This window comes from Ambystoma mexicanum, chromosome 4p (genome assembly GCF_040938575.1).
Source record: "Ambystoma mexicanum isolate Mex_15411 chromosome 4p, UKY_AmexF1_1, whole genome shotgun sequence".
NCBI classification, from domain to species: domain Eukaryota; kingdom Metazoa; phylum Chordata; class Amphibia; order Caudata; family Ambystomatidae; genus Ambystoma; species Ambystoma mexicanum.
Genome location: NC_090927.1, coordinates 1,171,407,016 through 1,171,427,924, shown reverse-complemented (window position 1 = coordinate 1,171,427,924; position 20,909 = coordinate 1,171,407,016). Strand labels below are relative to the sequence as shown.

Sequence of the window (20,909 nt, the reverse complement as noted above, 5' to 3'; positions counted from 1 at the left end):
TGAACAGTATCAGGGATCCACCTGCAATGTAGAATTTGTTGAAAGTTGACTAACAGTCCCGAAGCAGAAAGCTGCATGGAAGTGTTGTAAAAATGCAAGTTCAGCAAAGTAAAAAGGTGCAAACTTATCAGCTGCAGGAGTAGCACTCTGAACAGGGAGGGGGCTTACTTGATATTCACACAGTAATTTGAACTAGGCTGGAGAATGCCCTAAAAAACAGTGTCTCTTATAGAAACATAGATATAACAGTATCTCTTGTTATAGAAACATATGTAATAAAGATGGGTCACAGGTAAGTATACAACATTAACACTGGCGCGGCAACATGGCCTCAGAGCATGCTATTTCAGAAACGTGTGCTTCTTTCATTAATTTGCTTAGAAGCCGTAACGGCTAGTAACGCATTGCAAATCCCACGATCACAAGATCGCACAGTAAGAAGCAAACAACGTCTGCTACTTTCGAGGTCATAAAACAGAGCCCATGGGTCCCGCTGAAAGGCAATGAATGCACAATCATTTACTAATTCGGCATATTCATTTGCGAAGCCTGATTTACTGACAGTTTCAGAAAGCCCATGGGGGTTTCAAATTGCCCCTGAATACATTACTGCCTGGGAAGAAGGTTGAAGAGTTCCTAATGTGCAACATTTACACAGTAACTTGTTCTTGGTTCAAGTCTCTGATGTCATGGTAGAAGGCTTTCTCATGAGAACGTAGATGAGATGACCTAGGCAGATGAATAAAGTTCTGCTGATCATCTGAAATGTTTCAATGAATTGGCACTATGATGTAGGAATTCGGGGTTGGATTGTGACGTCACAACAGGGAACCATAGGCAGTGTGTTAAGGTCTGCGGGACCGAACCTTCGAGAATAATGTATACCCTTCTATATGGGTTTGGTATGATTTCACCAATCTGCTCTTTGTGGAGAGACATTTTAATGTTGCAAAGTGACTGACGTTAATTTGCTTTGATGTTTATAAAAGCTTTTGATATAGGGGCATTTCTTTGACAGTGCCTTTTCATGCAGTTCTGTTGCGCTTTCTGTTTGAATATTGCTGTCCCAACTGCGCCTGGGGTCCTGAATAAAACTGTGTTACTTCTTGCCTGGCGTACACTCCTTTTTGAATACTCTTGTAATTTTTTTGCTGGTGAGTTCCGAGGCGACCCCCTGAAAAGTACCACAACAGGTTAAGTGACTGTCGCTGAGATATATGTGCAGAGCTGCCTATAAAGTCAGTCTTTCTTCACTTTCCTTCTTTGAAATGTGCTGTGAAATGCTCAAATGTTAGAGGTGAGATACGTAGCTTTCTCTTTTTCCCAGTCAAACCCTAGATCAAAATGTGGCACCCAGGCCCCCATTCAGGGCTGGCCTTAGTGGCAGCAACGCCCTGGGTGAATTGGTGCCCCCACCCCTCGACACACGCCCTGGTCAACAGGGGGAGAAGCGGGGACAGTGTGGGAGGGCAGGCGCTGCACTTTTTTTCTCTCTCCCCGCTCCAGCACCTTGCAGTTAACCACTGGAATAGAGCGCTCATGCGCCCTATTCCAATGAAAACCGCCTCGCTCCTACATAGGAGTGGGGCGGTATTCATCTCAATAGCGTGCTGATCCCTATTGTTATTAATGGCGCTCTGCCGCCATGGGTGCATTTAATAACAAAAGGGCGCCTGCCATGACGTTTTCCACTGCGCCAGTCCAGGGGAGCCCTTGTAAGACTCCCCCGAGCTGGCTTGGTGGGGGGCTAATGGCACTCAGGGAGGGCATGGTGCCCTGGGAGGTAGCCCGGTCCGCCCTGCTCTAAGGCCGGCCCTGCACCCATCCCCCATGTAGTAACACGATGAACAATACTGGCCGTGAATTGTTCGGTTTTCCAGCGCTGTTGTTTCCGTTTTCATACTCTGGCGGGTGTGATTGAAAGAAACGTCACTAGGCCTCATTACAACCCTGGCGCTAATGGGTTAATGGCACCGTAAAAGGCTGCGGCGCCGTTAACCCATTAGCGCCTAAGTACGAGGTCCCTTTGCAGGACCCGACCTTAGCGGCCGGTCTAGACCAGCCGTTAAAGTAGGGACCCGCAAAGGGACCTTCGTGGTAAGTATGGTACCGCAATTTGCGGTACCGTACTTAGCGCCTTCGCCATTCCCATTATGCCCTATGGGGCAAAAATGGGAATGGGGAAGGGCCATGGGGAAATGGGGAAATACCGCCCCGCCAACCTTGGAATGGGGGCGGTATTTTCCCATTTCACCATTGCGGTCACGTTACGATACCGGCACCAACCATGGTGCTAATAGCGCCATGGTTTAGCGCTGGTATCTGAATGAGGCCCATGTCTTGAAGTTGGCAGCGGACGCTCATATTATGGTTCTGAAATAGGACCGCGTCTGTGCCCGTGTCCTGGGAGGAAAAAAAAGCCGGTGCCATTAACGTTTAATCCAATGTGACCGCAGACATGGCTCGCTCGAAATGACTCGAAACGCCCTTCAGCGGCGCCTTTTGTTCGCCTCGCGAGACTGTCCCGCGCTTCTTGGGTGTCAAGCTGCGGGAGCTGACATGTATGAGGAATCGAAAATCTGGACTTCGAAACGAAATGACAGCTCTGATCAGGACGCACTTTGCACCCGGTGTTTTGCGTTAAGCTACTTACGAGCGCGAGCCCCCATAAACAAACCCCACGTCGGCCGCATGTCCCTTGCCAGCCTATGGGCACTGGCGCCCTGGGAGCTCAGGGATGCACGGGAGAAATATATGCGCCCCCTCTCCCCCCCGACCCCCTCACCTAGAGATCAAATGAGGCCACGGTAGACAAAGTGTGCAGCTTTGCACAAATACAGAAATGAGTGAGGGAGTCCTGAAATACAGATCAAAGTGGCAACGTGTCTGAGTAAAAGGCGAAGTTTACTAGAGGAATATCAATCAAGGGCAACGTGCCATAAACGGTAATACTGTGCATATTTCATCTATGTTAAATAGCACGCGCACTGCAGCCGCCAGCGCATGGCCTGAAAGTTGCGGCCGCGGTCCTGAAGAGGGACGCCTGGCAGGTGTTCCACCCTCCGGGCCGCTGCCCCTGGGGCTGGTGCAGGGGGAGGAGCTGCGGGTGCACGGAGACTGGGGAAGAGGAGGAGGAGGCGGTGCAGGCGCTCGGAGAGCCCAGCGGGGAACTTTAGTCCCAGTCTGAACATCTGGGCAAGTGTGGCGGAGGAGGAGGAGGAGGAGGAGAGCTCGCACCTTGTGCCTCGGGGACAGGAGAGGCGGACAGGCGAAACACCCACCGCCCCCTGCCAGCGCAGAGTGACAGATACCCCGGGGGGGCAGAGCGGCGCCGCCACGGTCACCCGAGACTGCCTGGGCTACTGCCCAAAGAGACAGCCGGAACTTTGTTACTTTTGGAACATTTTTCTTGTGCTCGTGCGGGCAGTTAACGCTGCAGGTGGACGACAGCCGCGACCTCTGGTGAAGCATGTGGGCGCCCGGGGAGCCCCCGGCGCGGCTCCGCGCCCCCCGCCGGCGCTTCTAGAGCGGCAGCGCGCGAGAACTCCGGGCGCAGCTCCTTCCCCTGGTTCCGGGGTATCGACAGCGCGCACCCCGGGAGCAGCAGTGACGGGAGGCAAGGGAAAGAGCACAGCCACATAAGCAGCCCCCACAGACCCCTCCCTCCCCCCACCCTCCGCCGGACTGCTGAGGGGGGAGTGGGACTACCGCAGGACCGTCCGCGGGCAGGAGAGGGGGTAGAGAATGCCCCTTCGCACCCGGCTGGCTGACACATAGCACAGCAGCATGTAAGTGCCATCTGATTTCTCTGTTTCAGCTTCTCGTGCTCTTCCTGGTGAGTCTGCGGATCCCTGAGCGCTGCGGCTGTGCGTGAGGTGTAGTCAAACTGGCAGGCTGGATCTCAAAGTAACTAGCCCGCATGTCTCTCTATCTATCTATCTATCTATCTATCTATCTATCTATCTATCTATCTATCTATCTATCTATCTATCTATCTGTCTGTCTGTCTGTCTGTCTGTCTGTCTGTCTGTCTGTCTGTCTATCTATCTGTCTGTCTGTCTGTCTGTCTGTCTGTCTGCCTGCCCGTCTGTCTGTCAATCTTATATCTATAAACCTGCCTGTCTCATGTCAAATGCGTATTTTGTATGTATGTATGTATGTATGTATCTATCTATCTATCTATCTATCTATCTATCTATCTATCTATCTATCTATCTATCTATCTTTCCATTGGCAGGTCGGAGTGAGCCTTTCATCCACCTGTTATCAACAGAGTTGCCCGGGGTGCTACATTAGCTGCCCATTTGCCCCCCTGGCACACCAGCCCTAGGGAGTCTTTCAAGGGCTCCCCTAAGTTGGCGTGGTGGGTGAAAGCGCCCGAATGAAATGAAATGTGCTGCTTCTCGTGCTGGCAACAGGCGCTCCAGCACGGGAGCGGGGTGCTATTCATTTCAATATGCCCTGTTGCTAAACAAGCAGGGGCAGCCTTTCAAATGCTGCCCCGTGCTGGTTTGGCAGCTGTGCTCCATGTAGCAGAGCAACCCCAAATTTGGCTCCCCAGGCCTTGACCGGAGGAAGGGGTGCCAAATTGTGTTTCCTTGCCCCAGGCTAAGTCTGGCTCTGGTGGTCAACAAATGAAGTACCATTAACATTGGGGAATAATAATTCCTATTAGCAGATGCAGATCGTTGTTGACCTCCGCTCAGCCAATCAGAATGTTCAGAGGTGCAGTCAATAACATCTGCTATTGACTGTGTGCTGAACATTCTTCTGTCTTCAAAAGCAGACATGGAAAAAACAATGCAATTTCCAGGCACTATTTCTTTCAAGAAGCCCCTTCCACCCTAGGAGGACTTTTTTCTCCTGCAACATCCTCTTTAGAAACCAGAGACATGTAAAATATGGGGAAACACGTTTCACTTTCTCACAAATTGCAAAATGCCTGCTTATGTGACACCCGCTGCAGTTAAACCCAAGTTGCAATTTAAGTGCCTAATACACGAAGACAACCTTGTTTTTGAAATACTACACAATAAAAGCATTTGCTAAGATAGTTTGTCTATTTACTTTAGCCATCTTTAAAGTCATGATTTTCTCACTTCCAAAACATCCAGTGCTAATGCCAACACGGGCGATTAGCCTTATAGAGCTCAGGAGGGGTCATTATTGCTTGGGATAATGTCCCTTCCTCAACTTATGGCTGGAAACTTGGTGACTGGTCATTATTCCGCGATAATGCCCCCTTTCCTCAATTTATACGCTAATAGTGCTTAAAAGCTATGGGAGTCTGGCATGAAGGCTATATAATACCACATTATTATTATCTTCATCTTCATCACATCTTTGGTAGCATCCATCCATCCATCCATCCATCCATCCATCCATCCATCCATCCATCCATCCATCCATCCATCCATCCATCCATCCATCCATCCATCCATCCATCCATCCATCCATCCATCCATCCATCCATCCATCCATCCATCCATCCATCCATCCATCCATCCATCCATCCATCCATCCATCCATCCATCCATCCATCCATCCATCCATCCATCCATCCATCCATCCATCCATCCATCCATCGCGTTTCTTGACATGCGTCTCTTTGTGTGCGGTTGTGAAGCGTCAGAGTCCAACTGTATTACGCGCATGGTATCAGCGCTAGGGCAATGCCACTCCGAAGTCGAGTTGCTTTTTTCTGCGTCCTTGTGAGAGAGGGACGTTGCGTGCTGCGGAACCCGCGCCGGGAGTTGCGGGCGCAGAAAAGCGAGTGCTCTTCGTCAGGTGTCCGGTGCAGAACAGGTACGGCTTGTGCCGCGGCCTCCGGTTCCAGGGGCCGCCGCGGGGACATCTCTCGAGGACTCGCTCTCCGGGCATCTGTCCGCCCGGTCGGCAGGCGGAACCCAGACCAAATATTGCTTTTTGGACGGGCTGTCCGCGGGCAGAAATTATTTTTGGACAGGTTCGGCGGGGGCCCCTGCTGAAGGAAAACAGAACGGCCTCCATTTAGTGTACATGTGCTTTTTAATTTCTCTGGGGTATGCTTGAGGGGGACTTCCAAATAAAATATTTGGGAACACAGTTTCTGGTTAGGAAAACTGATTTATTAAGAGCGCCTGACATTCGCTTCGAAAACACAGTCTGAAAAAAGGAGAATTCACTTTAACGTTTTTTTAAGGTGTTTTAAATACGCAGACACCCAATCCCCGGTCTCGCCTTGAAGCAAAACCCGGTTCAGAAAGGAGGTCAAGTTGTCATGATAAAAACACAATTCAGAGCGTATGGAGGCCTGGGTTGGGAAGTTTCATTTTCAAATGAAGCGATGTGGTCTCACGGGGCATGGCCTTTAAGACCCCCTTCCACCCGCCGCCCCTCCGCCCCCTGTGTGCCAAACGCTTCTCTCAGAAGGTTGTCGTGTGTGGGTTGAAACCGCCTGTGTTTGTTTAGAAATGGCCAGGTTTCATAATTAAGCATCTCACCTGTCTACCAGGGCCTCACGGTCTTAGTGGTAAAAATGCGGTATTTGTAATACCACTTGCACGTTAGAACACCCCCTAATTTTGAGTTGGGGATCACATGCCACATGTATGTTATGGGGTGCATAAGAACAGTGCAAGGGGTAAATATAAGCTCTTACCCTCACGCAACACTTCACTTTCTATGCACCCGCATGCCATAACACTGAGGCCTCGAGTGCTGCATCTTTCTGCGTTGGACGCAATGACTGCGTGGAGTTAAGGAGATTATAACGAATACGTAAATAAATAAATAAATAAATAAATAAATAAATAAATAAACCATCTCTGTGAATGCTATTCATGGTGGTCCAGAGCCTACATGCAACTCAGTTTGCTTGCCTGTGTCCTAGTCATGCGGCCTAGATTGTTATGAGGACGCCTGAGAGCAAAGCACAGGCAGGTGCTTTACCCTTGTGTCTTTTGTAATGCCAACCAGACACACATCAGGGGTTTGCTATCCATACACGAGATATTCACGTGCTCGGCTGGCACCTCATTTGAGGCCTGCATTATTTCGACTATTCCATGGCTTCGGATGATTTGTTCTGATCCCTTCCCGGTAAGCAACACACTAGATTGGCGCCCTCCCCTCCCCCACCCCGTATTGTCTTCGCCCAATGTGTGTCAGAGACGCAGCTCTGCAACAGCTTGAATGGCGCGTGCCCCCTGGCACATTAGGGCAGCACCGCCGCACCCACGCACCGTGGGAGCAGCACAAAGGGATTCCCTTGTTTTGTGAACAGCTGGGGCACAATTCCATGCAGATAAACGCTCGAGTGTTAGAAGTTGTATAGCTCAGAAACTGTAGCTGCCAGCATCTCTCGGGGAGTGGGTTACACTTTGAAACAAGCATCGAACAAGCCAACCGTTTTGGCTTTTGGGTAGGCATGGGATGGGCATTTGCCAGGCACCTCTGTAATGAGACTACAGTCCATAAAATGGCAGCATCTGGAAAATAGTGTGAGATGGAAGTGCCTGCCAATTGCCCACTAAGAGCTATACACAAGCCAACACCGTTTGCTCTGTCAAAGCTTGTTTTTAACAGGTCTTCAGTGCAAGGAACAGATGTGATAAAACACATATTGTGTCCAAATGAAGTGGCTCAAGGCACCCTTGATTCACACATTTTTATGTCATCCGGAGCTGGTTTACAGCAGAAACGATGCCATAAATTCTCAGGAGACTGCTTAGAAATATCTCTATCAGGCCCTAGACAGCACACAGTTACATGTCACGGCGGCGTGAGAAAGTTAGCTCAAAGAGAGCATGACCCTGGACAGCCAGAAGGTGGATGAATAACCAAACAAGGCCGACAGGATGTTTGTACCTCCTCACATTCCATCTCCGTCCTAAGCGTCCTTAAGCGCCTAGATACCTCTGGGTTTTGTGCGCTATATAAATGTTCGAATAAATAAATAAATAAATGTGTACTGCCGTACAGAAGGTTTTGGCGTATAGGTAGTACTGGCACTAACGCCACCTAATAGCAAAAAAAAAAAAAAGTACAACACCCCTTGGAAAATGTCTCCTCTTTCCCACCCCCAATTATCTACTTGTTGGTTATATATGATTTTACCAAAGTAAAATTCAGAGTGGTAAGTTTCACTGAGGTACAAAATACCGAAAAAATACAATTATTATTATTTTTGTAATTTGGGGGAACCCCCCACGACCCTTGTTTTCTTACCCCTTTAACCGCATCCCCACCAATTTTAACGCCTTACCCCACTAACATATATATATTTATTTAAAATGTTCGGTATTTTTTTGGTATTTTGTACCTTGTTGAAAGGTACCGTTCTGAATTCTTTTCAGTGAAAAGACTGGATACACAATACTTCTGCAAAGGGGAGCAGGCAGCTATGTCCTACAGTGTTGTGATAATTGGGTTGTGTTTACCGGGCTGATTTGGAGAATTGTTAGTACACAATTTAATGTTGGATGATTGAGGGACTCGAGAGTATGCTCAGGCAATCCTGAAAACTTGCAGGTTTATCTGGCCCGGCATCTCTGACAAATGTTCTATGGAATTTCGTCCACTCAGGAAGGTCTACAACCACATTTGAGCTCTCTGCACCCTTCACATAGGAGAAATACCCCTTTCCTATTTTGTAAAACTTGGGGTTTCACCCTAAGTAACCAAGGGTAATCTAGACATGGACCCGTTGTGCACTGCGCCTTATAGGGGCTTTGCTTCATCTCACTGAGGGGGCTCAACAAAGCCAAACCACGTGTCTGGGGTTGCTGATGGTACTCTTGCTCAGAGGACAATTGCCGTGCATTTTGGTGCTGGACTGCCCTTGGGGGTGGGACCAGACTGATATGCAAATTCATTTTCTCCTCTGTGAAGGCTGCAGTGAGCTGAAACGTGGTTGTAGACCCTCCCGACTGGAAGAAATTCCACACAACAGGTTATTTGACCCATGTTCGTTCTCACTAGAGGGGCTCCCACACCCTTGCCCAGTTTTCAATTCTCTTTCTGCAGCATGTTGATTGCCAGGTGTGAACACGTTGTAGAACCACATTTGCAATGAGACAGAATGGGGCCCATAGACTTTTAGTAAATGCCATACAGCAGGTGGACGACGGTGGGACGCCTTCTCAAACGTGGGCCCCATGTCTCTTTACCCTGGCATGCTCTGTTAATACAGGAGTTACTCAATCTGCATAGATATCACTAATGTAAAAAAAAGAAAACAGACATGCATGACCAGTGCACCCCCAGCTCCAACCCAAAGTGTGAGGTGAAAAATCGCAAGACATACATGCGTGGCTGTTGTACCCCCATCTCCAGCACCCTGAGTGTGGGTGCTGAAAATAACAGATTTCTCTGCCGAGACATCAAGAGGTGCAAATCCCTCCAGGAAACAAGGTGCTGATGCCCAGTGCTGGAAATGGAAAACATTTATTGGGGAACCGTCACTTCTTAGGAGGGGCGGGGCTTTGGGAAAGGAGGGGGCGGGGCAAGAGGAATGGCCCCGGCAAGGTTGCACAGCACAGTATCTCTATAAAGAACCCAATCCTGGGGATTTGCATAAAATCAAAGAGCATTATGGGAACAACATAATGTCCACCATTTTAAATGTTAAACATATCTAATCGTGATTCCTTAAGGTAACCTTTTAAGCGAGTAATGAACTCTACCGTTTTGACTGGTCACAATATTCACCATAATAAAGAGATGTCTCTAAAATGCACGACCTATATACTAGTTTCAACAGCTGCTTAACTGGATGTGAGCAGTTTCTGTAGGCAGGCTCCTGCATTCTCTGCAGAAGAATTAGTTGTGCAAGTGATCTGCTGTATATGGGTCTGAAGACAAAATGTGGCTGTTCGGACCCATTTCCTGCATTGCTGATGCCAAAGTGAACAGAGGGCAGGGAATGCATGTATTAAAAATTTCTCTAAAGCAGGAACGAGCCGAGGGTACGCCTGCTCTACAAAAGATTTACAGGATTCAAGAAGGATCAAAGCTGAAACTGAACAAAAAAGAAAAATAGGAAAGCAGCTCAATTATCAATGACAAAATTTTAACTTAAAAATGCGTGATTTGAACTCTACAATTGCTTCTGTTTGTGGGAACCGAAAGAGGTCTAGAAATAATGTGTGCCCATATTACACATTTTCAGCAAACCCAACCGTTTTTCTATGAATACAAGTTGGAAATAAATTAGGTTACCTCTCAAAAGTGGCCCACGGCGCAGAGTCCTACCAGGAAACCCCCAGAGTTCCCAATAGGCCAGTCCAGCCCTGTATGTGGTACTAACATATTGGCCATATGTGCCCTTCTGTTTTGTTTCTTTAGACCCCTGCTTTATTTGATTGGCTTGTCCCCTAGTGTAGAACTTAACATAAGAGATATTTTGTTTTAAAGTACATAAAAGCATCTTGTAAGTAATTTTGCTCCGTGGACGCCCACTTCATCGCCATTAGGCAACGTCATATTTTTGCTTAGCGCTTTTTGCCTTAAACGTCTCATTGTTTAAACAAGCCACCCTCCGACTAAGATGTTTTCAGGTTATTTGCCAACACTCATGTTCCTGTTTTCCAATGTATTTCTTTTATTATTCTAACATTTTATTTTAATACTGACCTTTGCATCCCATTAAACGCTTGGAACTGGTAAGATAAGTCGTAGAAAATAATACACCCTGTTTACCTTGGTACCTCAGTCCCCAGCCGTCTTTGACCACGGTTGGGTCCGGGTGTGATGTTTTATGCTAGTCCACGAAGCACCCCTCAGCTAAACAGCCTTATTTTACTGGTACTGGCGCCACGCAATCAATCCCTCCTTATCACTTGAGGGAAAATACGGATATCCCCCTTTGAGGAAAGGCCACCTTACATTGTTTATTTATTTCCTTGCCTCCGCAGGATGTCCCGCTTCAGCGGAGTCTGGTGCGTCCACTGGAAATGGAAGCTGCGCCATTTTCTCTGCCTCGTCACCTTCTGCTCCGTCAGCCTGCCGCATACGGGTGAGTACAGCACGGAGGGCGCTGCGTGAGTCGTAGCTAAAGTTCAGCTGACGCTCACTGTCCTCGGGCAATGTTAATAATGGCCGCTCTAGTTTCCCTGTTATTATCTATAGGGGGCCTGATTTATGAATGATGTCATCCTGCTTTGCCTTCTCGCTTCACAAGCAAAGATTATTGCGGGGATTATGTGGGTATGTTTTAGTTCATTTTTTTTTTTTTTTTTTTTTTTTTTTACTAATGAAAGTCTTTGACCAAGGGACCGGTTGATTTTGTTTGTGCGCGTGATTGATTACGTGTTGATTTTGTGATCCTACAGAGACGGATTTCGGCATAAAATTGGCTCGGGCACCAATGTGGCCCACGGTCGCAAATGAAAATGTACACATTTCGTGACACACTGTTTGAGTAATACCCAGGACTGGGGGAGGAGAGTGGGGGTTGAAATATTAAAACAAATATTTTGCACATTTTAACCAATATTTGTACAGGAATACTGGTAAAAACTACTAACTGCAACAAACGGGCCCATTTTGTCCCAAAAAACGGCCCCAGTTCACCAAAAATGCTGGCCCACGCTACCATGTTGGGCCTGTTCTGCACTTTAGTCATTTCCCTAGTACCCTATAGCCCAGCCCTAGCCTGCTACCAGGCTGTATTGTGCACAAATTGAACTGGCAACCGTAGAGTTCCACTTCAGCAGTGTGGTTAGGCAGCTCAATGAGTTATGCTCTCGCTGCTATGGTTTTCGTATAACCTCCAATAAGCCAGTTAAAAAAAATCTGCTAATGAACCTTTAATCCATTACTGGTTCACATCTGAGTGTCATTGAGTTGGCTACTATTAACACCTGTTAAAATAGTTTGAAAGGTCAAAAACGGTGCCTCTGAGCACTGTTTTCGAAACAGAGGTTGATTTTGTACCCTTATGTCTGAAGCAATAGGGTTTGCAAAAGCGAGGCACATATGCCCTGCAGCAGTTGTCCCGTACATAGCCTAGCAGTGATAGACGGTGGAAGCAAAGGGGACAGACCGACAGGTCAATGCAGTGGTGAAGAATATCTACAACCAACTACCCATAATTCTGAGCCTGTTTGCAATATCTGCAACCTGCAGAAGTATATAGTTCTGCGGCTCCCCCAAGCTGGCCTATTGTAACACCCAGTATCTGTGTGTCCCTGCTACGATACATGCATCTCAACCAAAGGACTTGCAGCCAGATTAACCCCCACAGCTGCACGAAACCAGCAGATACTGCCTCAAACACTTAGCTATCTAACACGCTACAACACCTAGTACGCATAACATGCCTTTTGCACTCCTTTTTTAGTTTTGGCTACTAGTGGTGCCTTTGGTGCATACAATGGAAAACTAATAGATGGTTTCTGGATTTGTCTGGTCTAAGAACTAGAAGTTAAGGCTTGTGTTCCTCGTCCTGGTGTTCCAGTGCCCGGCCTGGAGAGGTTGCTTTAGTCAAGGCTCTTATTGTTTGCATTTTGGCAGACAGGGACAAGTGGGGAGATTTGTAGATTACTTCAGGTGCAAGCAGACTTATGCCATTTTCAGACTGACTGTGACAAATCAAATTCCGGGGCAACCAGTGGTCCAAGGGTGACTATCGGTTTCTAAACCATCAGTTAGCCCTACACCTCTACTACACCAGAAGGGATCCAAACCGATTGGTATAAACAAGCATACAATTACAATTAGAAACCTCCTTTTCCGATTTTGGTAATGTGGACGGAACAGCAAGCTTATCTCCTCTAAAGGTCATGGATCGTTGGTTAGTTGCAACACAGCAAAAATACAATTATTACCCAATGATGAAAGGAGTGTACAGTCAAGGTTGTATAACAATATCTACTTTATTATTATCACAACAGACAGTCTAATCACACTTGTAATCTGGGCCCAAAAAATGTAACTCAGCCCACTACCTGGCAACTTCCAATACAAGAGGCGACATTGGATGGAATATTGTAAGTGCTAGGTAATCCCAGCTCATTATTCAAAATACACAAGAATCTGGGGGGTCAGGGAGACAAGTTCCACAGGCAAGACTTCACACAGTTATCCTGACTTATTCATTGCTGGGCAATTATTATTAAAGACAGCACTTGTCACTGATGAGGCTATCATGACAGGCAAGCTACAAAACCTTTGTCTAACATTGATTGGTTTGCACTCCTGGGGCATAAATATTTCTATAGGTGCAGCATTCAGGATTAGAGGGTCCCTTATCTACTGGCCCACCCACTTTAGATACCAGATGCACTTACATCACCTCTCTTACATTTCATAGGCTAACATTAGACTGAGGTAATGTGGGGTTCTCATTGGTTTGGCATAGGATGTGCTCAACCTTGTACTGACCAGGTGTGATGAAATATGGAGTTTTTATAATGAGGGTAGAGAGAGCAGCGTACCACTTCTAATTGCAATGAAATAACTCCTCTTCATCATCTCAGTGCTATGTTGCAAATCCAAGGCTATTCTCTGAGTCATTCCCTGCCCCTCTCTAGTACGGCAGGTGTGCTTATCTTGCTGTTGACACTTTGACTAACTGCAGTTTTAATCATGTGTTCCTCGATACTATGTTTTAGCTTAGAATACTTGTATTTTATCCAGATTGTAGTTACTGCTGAATGCACAGCTTGGCTGCATCCATCATTGAGTCTGCTGAGTTGTTTATTTTCCCTTACTTGTCCATGCACCTGGACATGAAAGACTCTCCCTCTTGCCTTGAAGCTAACTCATTTTAATGGTTGGCTTTCCCTGTGTCCTGCTGTGCTTATCTGAAATGTCTCCCTTCCTAAAGTGGCCTTCAAATGCCATTCTGCTGAGTTGTGAGGATGCTTCCAGACTGCTTAAATGTATGGTTTCATTGCTCATTTGAGCTTTGAGGTCTGACTTGAACTTCAAGGGCCTTCCTTAGTTTTCATTTGAAAGATGGTGATGGGTGTCTCACGTGTACTTTTCATGCTAGCATTTCACTGCTGTGTTTTACTAGGATTAAATGCATTTTCTGCCATATGTGGATTCCCTGTAAGTGTATTCAGCCTCTGACTCTGCATGCATTTTAAAATGTTCCCTTCCAAGTGTCGTGATTCCCTCTCTGTTGTATGCTGGAATCATTGCCCCTCTAATGTTCAGACTGTTTGTTTCTGTTATTATCTAATCTTAATTTCTACACTAATGTTATTTTAAACAAGCCATTTCTTATGAGATTTAACATATGCATGGCCTATTTAAATGTACGTTTATGGATTCTGATTTTTAGAGCATGTGCACTTGTGTCATTTTTAATGGAGTAAGGCTGTCTCAGCTTGTATCTTTTTTCACCGGCCCGGTACTGGTAAGTACTGGGGGCAAAAGCTGGTACTGGCAAATTCATCTCTATCCTTGCATTCCCCCCTCTGGTCAAGCCATTGACAACTCCATTTGTTCTCATCACATTATAGCCATCCTTGGGCAGCCACACTTTGTTGACCCCCCTCAAGCTACCTCCTTGTATTATGTATTCTCCTGGGCCGCATGTCACAAACTAGCACTCCCCACACTTTATTCAGTGCAGTGCCAGCTGTTGGTAACTTTTGGACATGTAAACAGTGCCCCTGGTGGTCTAAATGGATGTCCCAATGGGTACATGTGACTGTAATCCTTGCCATAAGTTTGAATCTACTGATGTACATTGTCACCCACATTAACCGTTATTGTCATTTCGAGAACCTTTTTGCCAGCCTTTTTACATTCGCTTATTGCTATTCTCAGGATGCAAAAAGCTGGCAGGACCAGTACCAAGACTACCAACAGTATTTTGAAAGCGTCTGCCAACCAGATAGGCATCAGGAGAACAGATAAAGGAACCAGCTCTCATCCTCAATATCATTCACTTCCTCTTCCATTTTATAGTACAGTTCTAGCAAGGAGAATATGGCCTCTGTCAAGGTCCCATTCTCCTATCGTGTGAGGTTATATATACAGCAACTTGGTCCTATCTTTGCACACACTTCTCCCTCCATAGTTGTGAGAGTGTTCCAGAACATAACAGTTCCATAGGGTCAACAGCCTGACCGCTCTTAACTCCCCCTTGATGGTATTGAAGCCTTTTACTGTGGCATTAATAGTTTGTAACAGCTCCCATCTAGTTATTTGGATCCACTGCCCACTGTGCATTAGCTGCCACTTGCAGGCCAGGCATAAGAAACAATGTGATGAACATTGTTGTTTTACCAAATAATGTATGCTCAACTGCTATTTCATTGAATGCAGTATTGCCCTTATCAGAGAAGTAGTTTGCTCTTTTTGTGCACTTTAGCCCTAGGGATATTTTCTTTCTGTTAAGTGCCATTGAAGGAAAAGTCTCAATGTGTTCCTAACTTTTTGGTATTATCAATGATGGTGCATTCAATAGTACTATTGAACACATGCCACCCCAGTTAGGTTGGAGCTGCATATAAACTCTTGTACCACAGGACCAATAGGGTTCCATGAGGACCACTATGCCAACTTTCATACCTGGTAAATCCATAATGCATTTGCACCCTTCCTTTTTACCATCTTTCACTGAACCATTATTTCTAAAGCATATCTTCAGTGTTTGGATTTTAGTTATGGGTAGTGGTCCTAGTGGTCCTGCTTCTTCCTCCACCCATGTCAAAAACTTGGCAGTTTGTTTCCACTCTTCACAGCATACTTTATCTTAATATTTTTTTATCACTTCTGTTGATGGAGATGCCACTGCCTATGATTTGCATCCCATTATTTCATCAACCCATCCTCCATTTGAGGTCTGTTGAAGCAGTAACGTATCTCATTTTGCTGGACATCCATACAGTTTAATATTTGGTGATCCACTATTTGGACATCTCCTCTGTTTGGGCCTGATAATGTGTATTGCAGCACACTGCTTTTAAGTCATATATTGTCCATCATGTGTGTCTCTTTTATATTGTTGTCTATATACAGGAAATTCCGATACTTTATCATGGCTGATTGTCCTTGGAACTGTCCCTTTGTCTGCCACAGTGCAAGATGTACCAAGCAATGTACTCTGGGTTCAGGTACTTCTTGAAGTATACATATTCTAGACGCAGTCATGGCATATGGGATAAGTGAGAAAACAAAGCAGCCCTCACTTGAACTCTCTCTTCCCTGCCTTCTCCATGGACCTATACCAAGAATTTCTATCAATATTTATAGAGTTGTCGAAATACCTTTTCATGTAATATTCATCGTCTCTAATACTTCTCCTAGCCCTTACTTTCTCCACAATTGGGTGAAATACAGTTTTCTACTCTAACTAGAAATGTGCTTGTCCTTCTACTTTTTCAGTAACATTATACCATAGGGAGATATTCTCAGTACCAACGTAAATCAACTGTGCAGTGAAACAATATAGGAAATAGAGAATGCAAGAAGAGAAGAAAAATTAATAATCAGCTATTACTGTTTGGCTATAATGTCTACTGTTTGAAGATGCAGTCTCCTGCATGTATATTGAGGCATCAATAAAAAGTCTCTAAAATGTAATAGAAAAATATTGTATATGTATATGTGTATTTATATATATTTCAAATGGATAAAACAAACTGAGCTATATACCTATAATAACTAAGGAATGTGTACTAAAAACAATCCTTACGTTAAACTAAATGATACTAGTGACATACATATATACATATCTTCTCTTTTCAACTGTGAGTCAGGCATGCCGCATGCTTGTATGAAAAACTACAAGATTTAAAAAGAAACAAAAACAAATACAAAAAACATGCTATCAAAAATAGTCTCTTAAGTTTCCCGGAACTGAACTCTTTAGACACCACCACACGATCTTTCAAGTCAGAGTCTGCTGGTAATTCCTACATGGTAAGGCACTGCCCAACATGTGCCCAGGAAGTTTTTTACAGCTCTGCTATTTCTTTGTCACAGTTCTGTTCAGCTCTAGGTCTGGGCCATGTAGTGGGTCCCTGATTCTTTTCTCCCTCTGGTTCCTGTTAGCTGAGCAGGGAGGTAGCACTCTTTTATCGTCTGATGTTTGTGACGTCGACCCACGGGAAAAGTTGATAACTGCAACAGTATTGGCTTCTATTTCATCTTTTCCTGTGCCTTTAGCTACACCTCTTCCTTTCTTTTCCCTGTCAACAATTGAAATGGAGAGGTATTCAGGCATGGATATCAAATACTCATGTAACTGATTTCTCAAGACAGTCACTGTGCTCGCTATATCTGTTAAATATTGTGAATCTTTATGGAGTGGTCTACTGAAAAATGCATTCTTCAGATCAATCACTGTGAAAATGGTGGCTGTGGGTGGTACGTTACACAATATTGTGGCAGGATTGGGCAATACTGTAAATTCAGTCTCAACAATATTATTCAATGTATGAATCTCCATGACCCTCCAGTTGATTATTTCACTGGATAGACAGCAGTGTTGCAAGGGGACTCAGGGGGCATGATATGCCCTCGTCTGCCTCTTTGGACATTGGGTAATGTCTCACTGTGGGTAAAATTGTGCCTTTCTTCAGTTTTATTTTCACGGCTCCAATCCTTTTTAACAACCCCACATCATAAGGGCTGGGTGTCCATATTGTGCTAGGCACATTTGCCAAATCCCCATCCATAAATCATGGTACTTGCTTAACTAACATTATCGTTTGTGGCACTACCTGTACTCTATTTTCAACTAATAAGGTATGGACTTTTCAAAGATGACCTGAGTCACTGTCTTCAAACAATTCATCGTCTGTCAAGACAGTCAGCCTGTGTGTAGCATCAATGGCTATCGCTGTGTGCCAATTCAACCCCTCCACGTCTGTTCCCTGTAAAATCACCTTGTTCACTCTCACTACAGCCACATACATTTCAATTACAACCACTTTTCTTTCAGATACATCTGTAGGTACCTCTGCTCTGAACAGAAATTCTGAGGGTAATCTCAATAGATGTCCTGTAGTGTGGGGAAGCCATGCTAACATCACTTGTACTCTATAAAGGAATATTCCAGGATCTGGTGGCTCTCCCCTTCACACAGTCTCCCCATAACATGCTTGTATGTATTATCTTGCTGTCTGGAAATGTATTCCTGGTGTTGAACATCTTATCCTGTCCTCTGTGAATTATTATGTCATGTTTAATTTTTGCATGAGGTCTCTCTCCAATATGTTAACAGGTGTCTTTTGGGAATATTAGAACGTAATAGCTACCGTCTGGTGTCTTACCATCACAGGCAAGCTTTTAGTGAATGGAACTGTAATCTTTGCCCCATATAACCCTTGTGTTCCCATAGATATTCCTGACATTGGACATTTCCCCTCTCTGTTACAAGATTTTGTCGCTCCACTGTCAACTAAGAAAGAAAGAGTCCTGTCTCCTATAGTTACCCCCACCCTCGGTTCCTGCTCAGTGTCTGTAGTTACTGATAGCATAGGGCACATAAAGTCACTCTGTGGTCTGTCCTATTGTGGGTACATATTCAGTGCTGTCCCCAAGAAAGCAGGGTCTGTGTCTGTGGTAAAATGTGTGCATCCTACTGTGTCACTGCTTGTTGTGGTTGTACTATGTGGTTGTGAATGCACTGACTGTTCACCGCCTCTCTCCTAGCTGTTAATAGAGCCAGAACCACAACTGGCTCACCATTTGAGTCAGCATTAATTACCCTGGTCCCCTGCCACCTAAGAAGGAATCTCCTGCATGCTGGAGATATAGATAACATGGTACTGCACCGGAAGCTTGCTGTGCACTGAAAAGGCTTGCACTGCACTGCCTTTCATCAGTATCTCTGCCAGATGATACCTTGGTTTTCATCAGGCTGGCACTGCCCGGACTGAAGGATCCAAGTGTATGTGGCGACATGTACATGCATGCCACTCTCTTCCAATGTGCATCCCTGGTTGCTGCTGTTAGCCACTTCTCTGGACGGGGTGCACCTACTCGGCAACGCCAGCCACTCTCTACATCCTGCAGACATGGCCAGTCCCAGGACTACGGTTTCTTTAAGATGAACATTAAACACCTGCGCCCTGCAGCAGCAGTGAGCAAATGCAACCACTGCAGTCACAGCAGGGTATGCTGCAGGGCTGCGGGTAGCTGCAGTCGAGAGAAGTTTAGTAGCTGCATTAAGTGCAAACTCTTTAATGAGATTCCATGGAATCTGTGCTGGATTACAGAGTCAACGGCTGCTTTTGGACAGGGCTCTGGGTGTGCATGTAGCTCTAAGGACTACCGTGCGCATTCCCAATTCAGGCGTTTCTCTGATGCGTCAACCTTGCTCAACTGTTACGTTGCCTCCACCTTTTAATACTATCCATTTCAAAGTTAAAGGTCGCAAAAGATTGAAAAGCATAATCAGCTACTCCTGACAGGGTATTGACTATGTGACAGCTGTGCCGTCTTTTCTGGGGCATGATCCTCCACATTTACAATTGTCCATCTCTTTGGTGCTCATTTTATCATCTTGAGAATTATGGAGGTGGAATGAAGTGTACCCGACATGTGATCCACTCTCCTTGCAGCCCCATTGGTCGTTTCATGGGACCAGCCTCCATTGACACTTTTCTTATAACACACTATTTCTAAACAGGCATAAAGGCTGAGCCAGGCCATTCGACGCGTGACTCTTACCTCCCTGGCTTTCAGCGTGACTGGCCTGCCATGATAGCTTCCCTCATTTTGTACTACCCAACTCTATTGTACTTATTTTTTCATAATTTTATGCGTCCAATTTTTCCCCATTCCTACATCATTTCAATGGTACTCATTTCTCACCCTGAGAAGGCCTAGAGTCGGAGTCATGCAAGCCTAAGAGGTAACAGACTCCCTCAGCTTTAGTCACATTTCAGAGGGGCCACTATTTTTTTAAATCCCCCCATGCAATATTATCCAACTCAATGGCGCGCTTCACATTGCGTGCAAAAGAATGAAAGGCCAAGTAAGGCTACTCAATACTTGGCTGACTTAGGGTCAACCTTACAAGAGTCTTAAAGATAGCAGCCTGAATTATTAAATCTCTGCATAACATATTGTCTGCCTCAATGTATGTCTTGTTATCATCTTATGAGGATGAAGGGCCGAGCCTGAAACAACTGTTATGCGACTAACTTAACTGCAGCCCTACCGGCCTCTAAGAGTTATTGCCTTTTAAGATATATTCACATTTTAATATGATCAAACAAATTTTATCGCTAAGGCTTAGGCTACATCCTCTCCTCTGCTTTATTCGCAACTGCACCCACCGCTCCGTCCAGTAACGCAGTGACCCTCTCCGCCTGCACTCGCTTCACCCGTGCTTCTACTGTGTCTTATCCCCCTATCTGTTCCGTATAGTGGTGCCGTTGCCCATCTCCCCTAGCACTCTCCCTTTGCCCTCTCTACATACCATCCTCATCATTGTTCCTCCCTCTTTACACGTGTCTGTGTATTTGCCAACACTTAAAATATGATCAATGCATGAAAATAAATCAAAACTACTGACTTTGTCAGAGCTTGATTTGCTTACTGTCACATGACCCCATCCAATAGCGCCTTCACTGACTTGGCATGTATCAGTCAGTTTAATGCGCAAGGCTCTCAGCTTGGGGGCACCACGCTCCTCAGATTCAGGAAATGACCAAGTGACTCCGACAAACCTAATGAAGCATTATATCAGACTCCAACACTGCAGGTGCGCACCCATCGATGCCACAGGTTTTTGCATCTGCTTCTCCCCCAATCCCACTAGAAACCCCTTCCTCTTTCTCCACAATGCCATGCACAACGAGGCCAACATCAAATGACCGAAGGATGCTGTACAAGACCTTTTCATTTACATTTTTCTCACCGCTGAATAAATCCTCTTCGACTTTGTGCGAATGCTGACTAAAAGCATCTGTCGATTGACTGATTTTGACACTTGCTTTGTCATTCTTCTCATA

At 45.6% G+C, this 20,909-nt stretch overlaps 1 protein-coding gene across 4 annotated transcripts in view; it reads left to right on the top strand.

The window, feature by feature from the left end:
- The first annotated feature begins 3,166 nt into the window (after positions 1–3,166).
- Positions 3,167–20,909, top strand: part of ADGRG6 (adhesion G protein-coupled receptor G6) — a 606,009-nt gene continuing 588,266 nt past the window's right edge. For 3 of the 4 annotated variants that reach the window (XM_069606809.1, XM_069606811.1, XM_069606808.1), the window contains exons 1-2: positions 3,168–3,788; positions 10,896–10,996. In XM_069606809.1, the coding sequence (XP_069462910.1) occupies positions 3,787–3,788; positions 10,896–10,996 (103 nt within the window). In that variant the 5' untranslated portion in view covers positions 3,168–3,786. Of the gene's footprint in view, positions 3,789–10,895; positions 10,997–20,909 lie in introns of all 4 variants that reach the window. The other variant, XM_069606812.1, reaches the window with a different exon arrangement.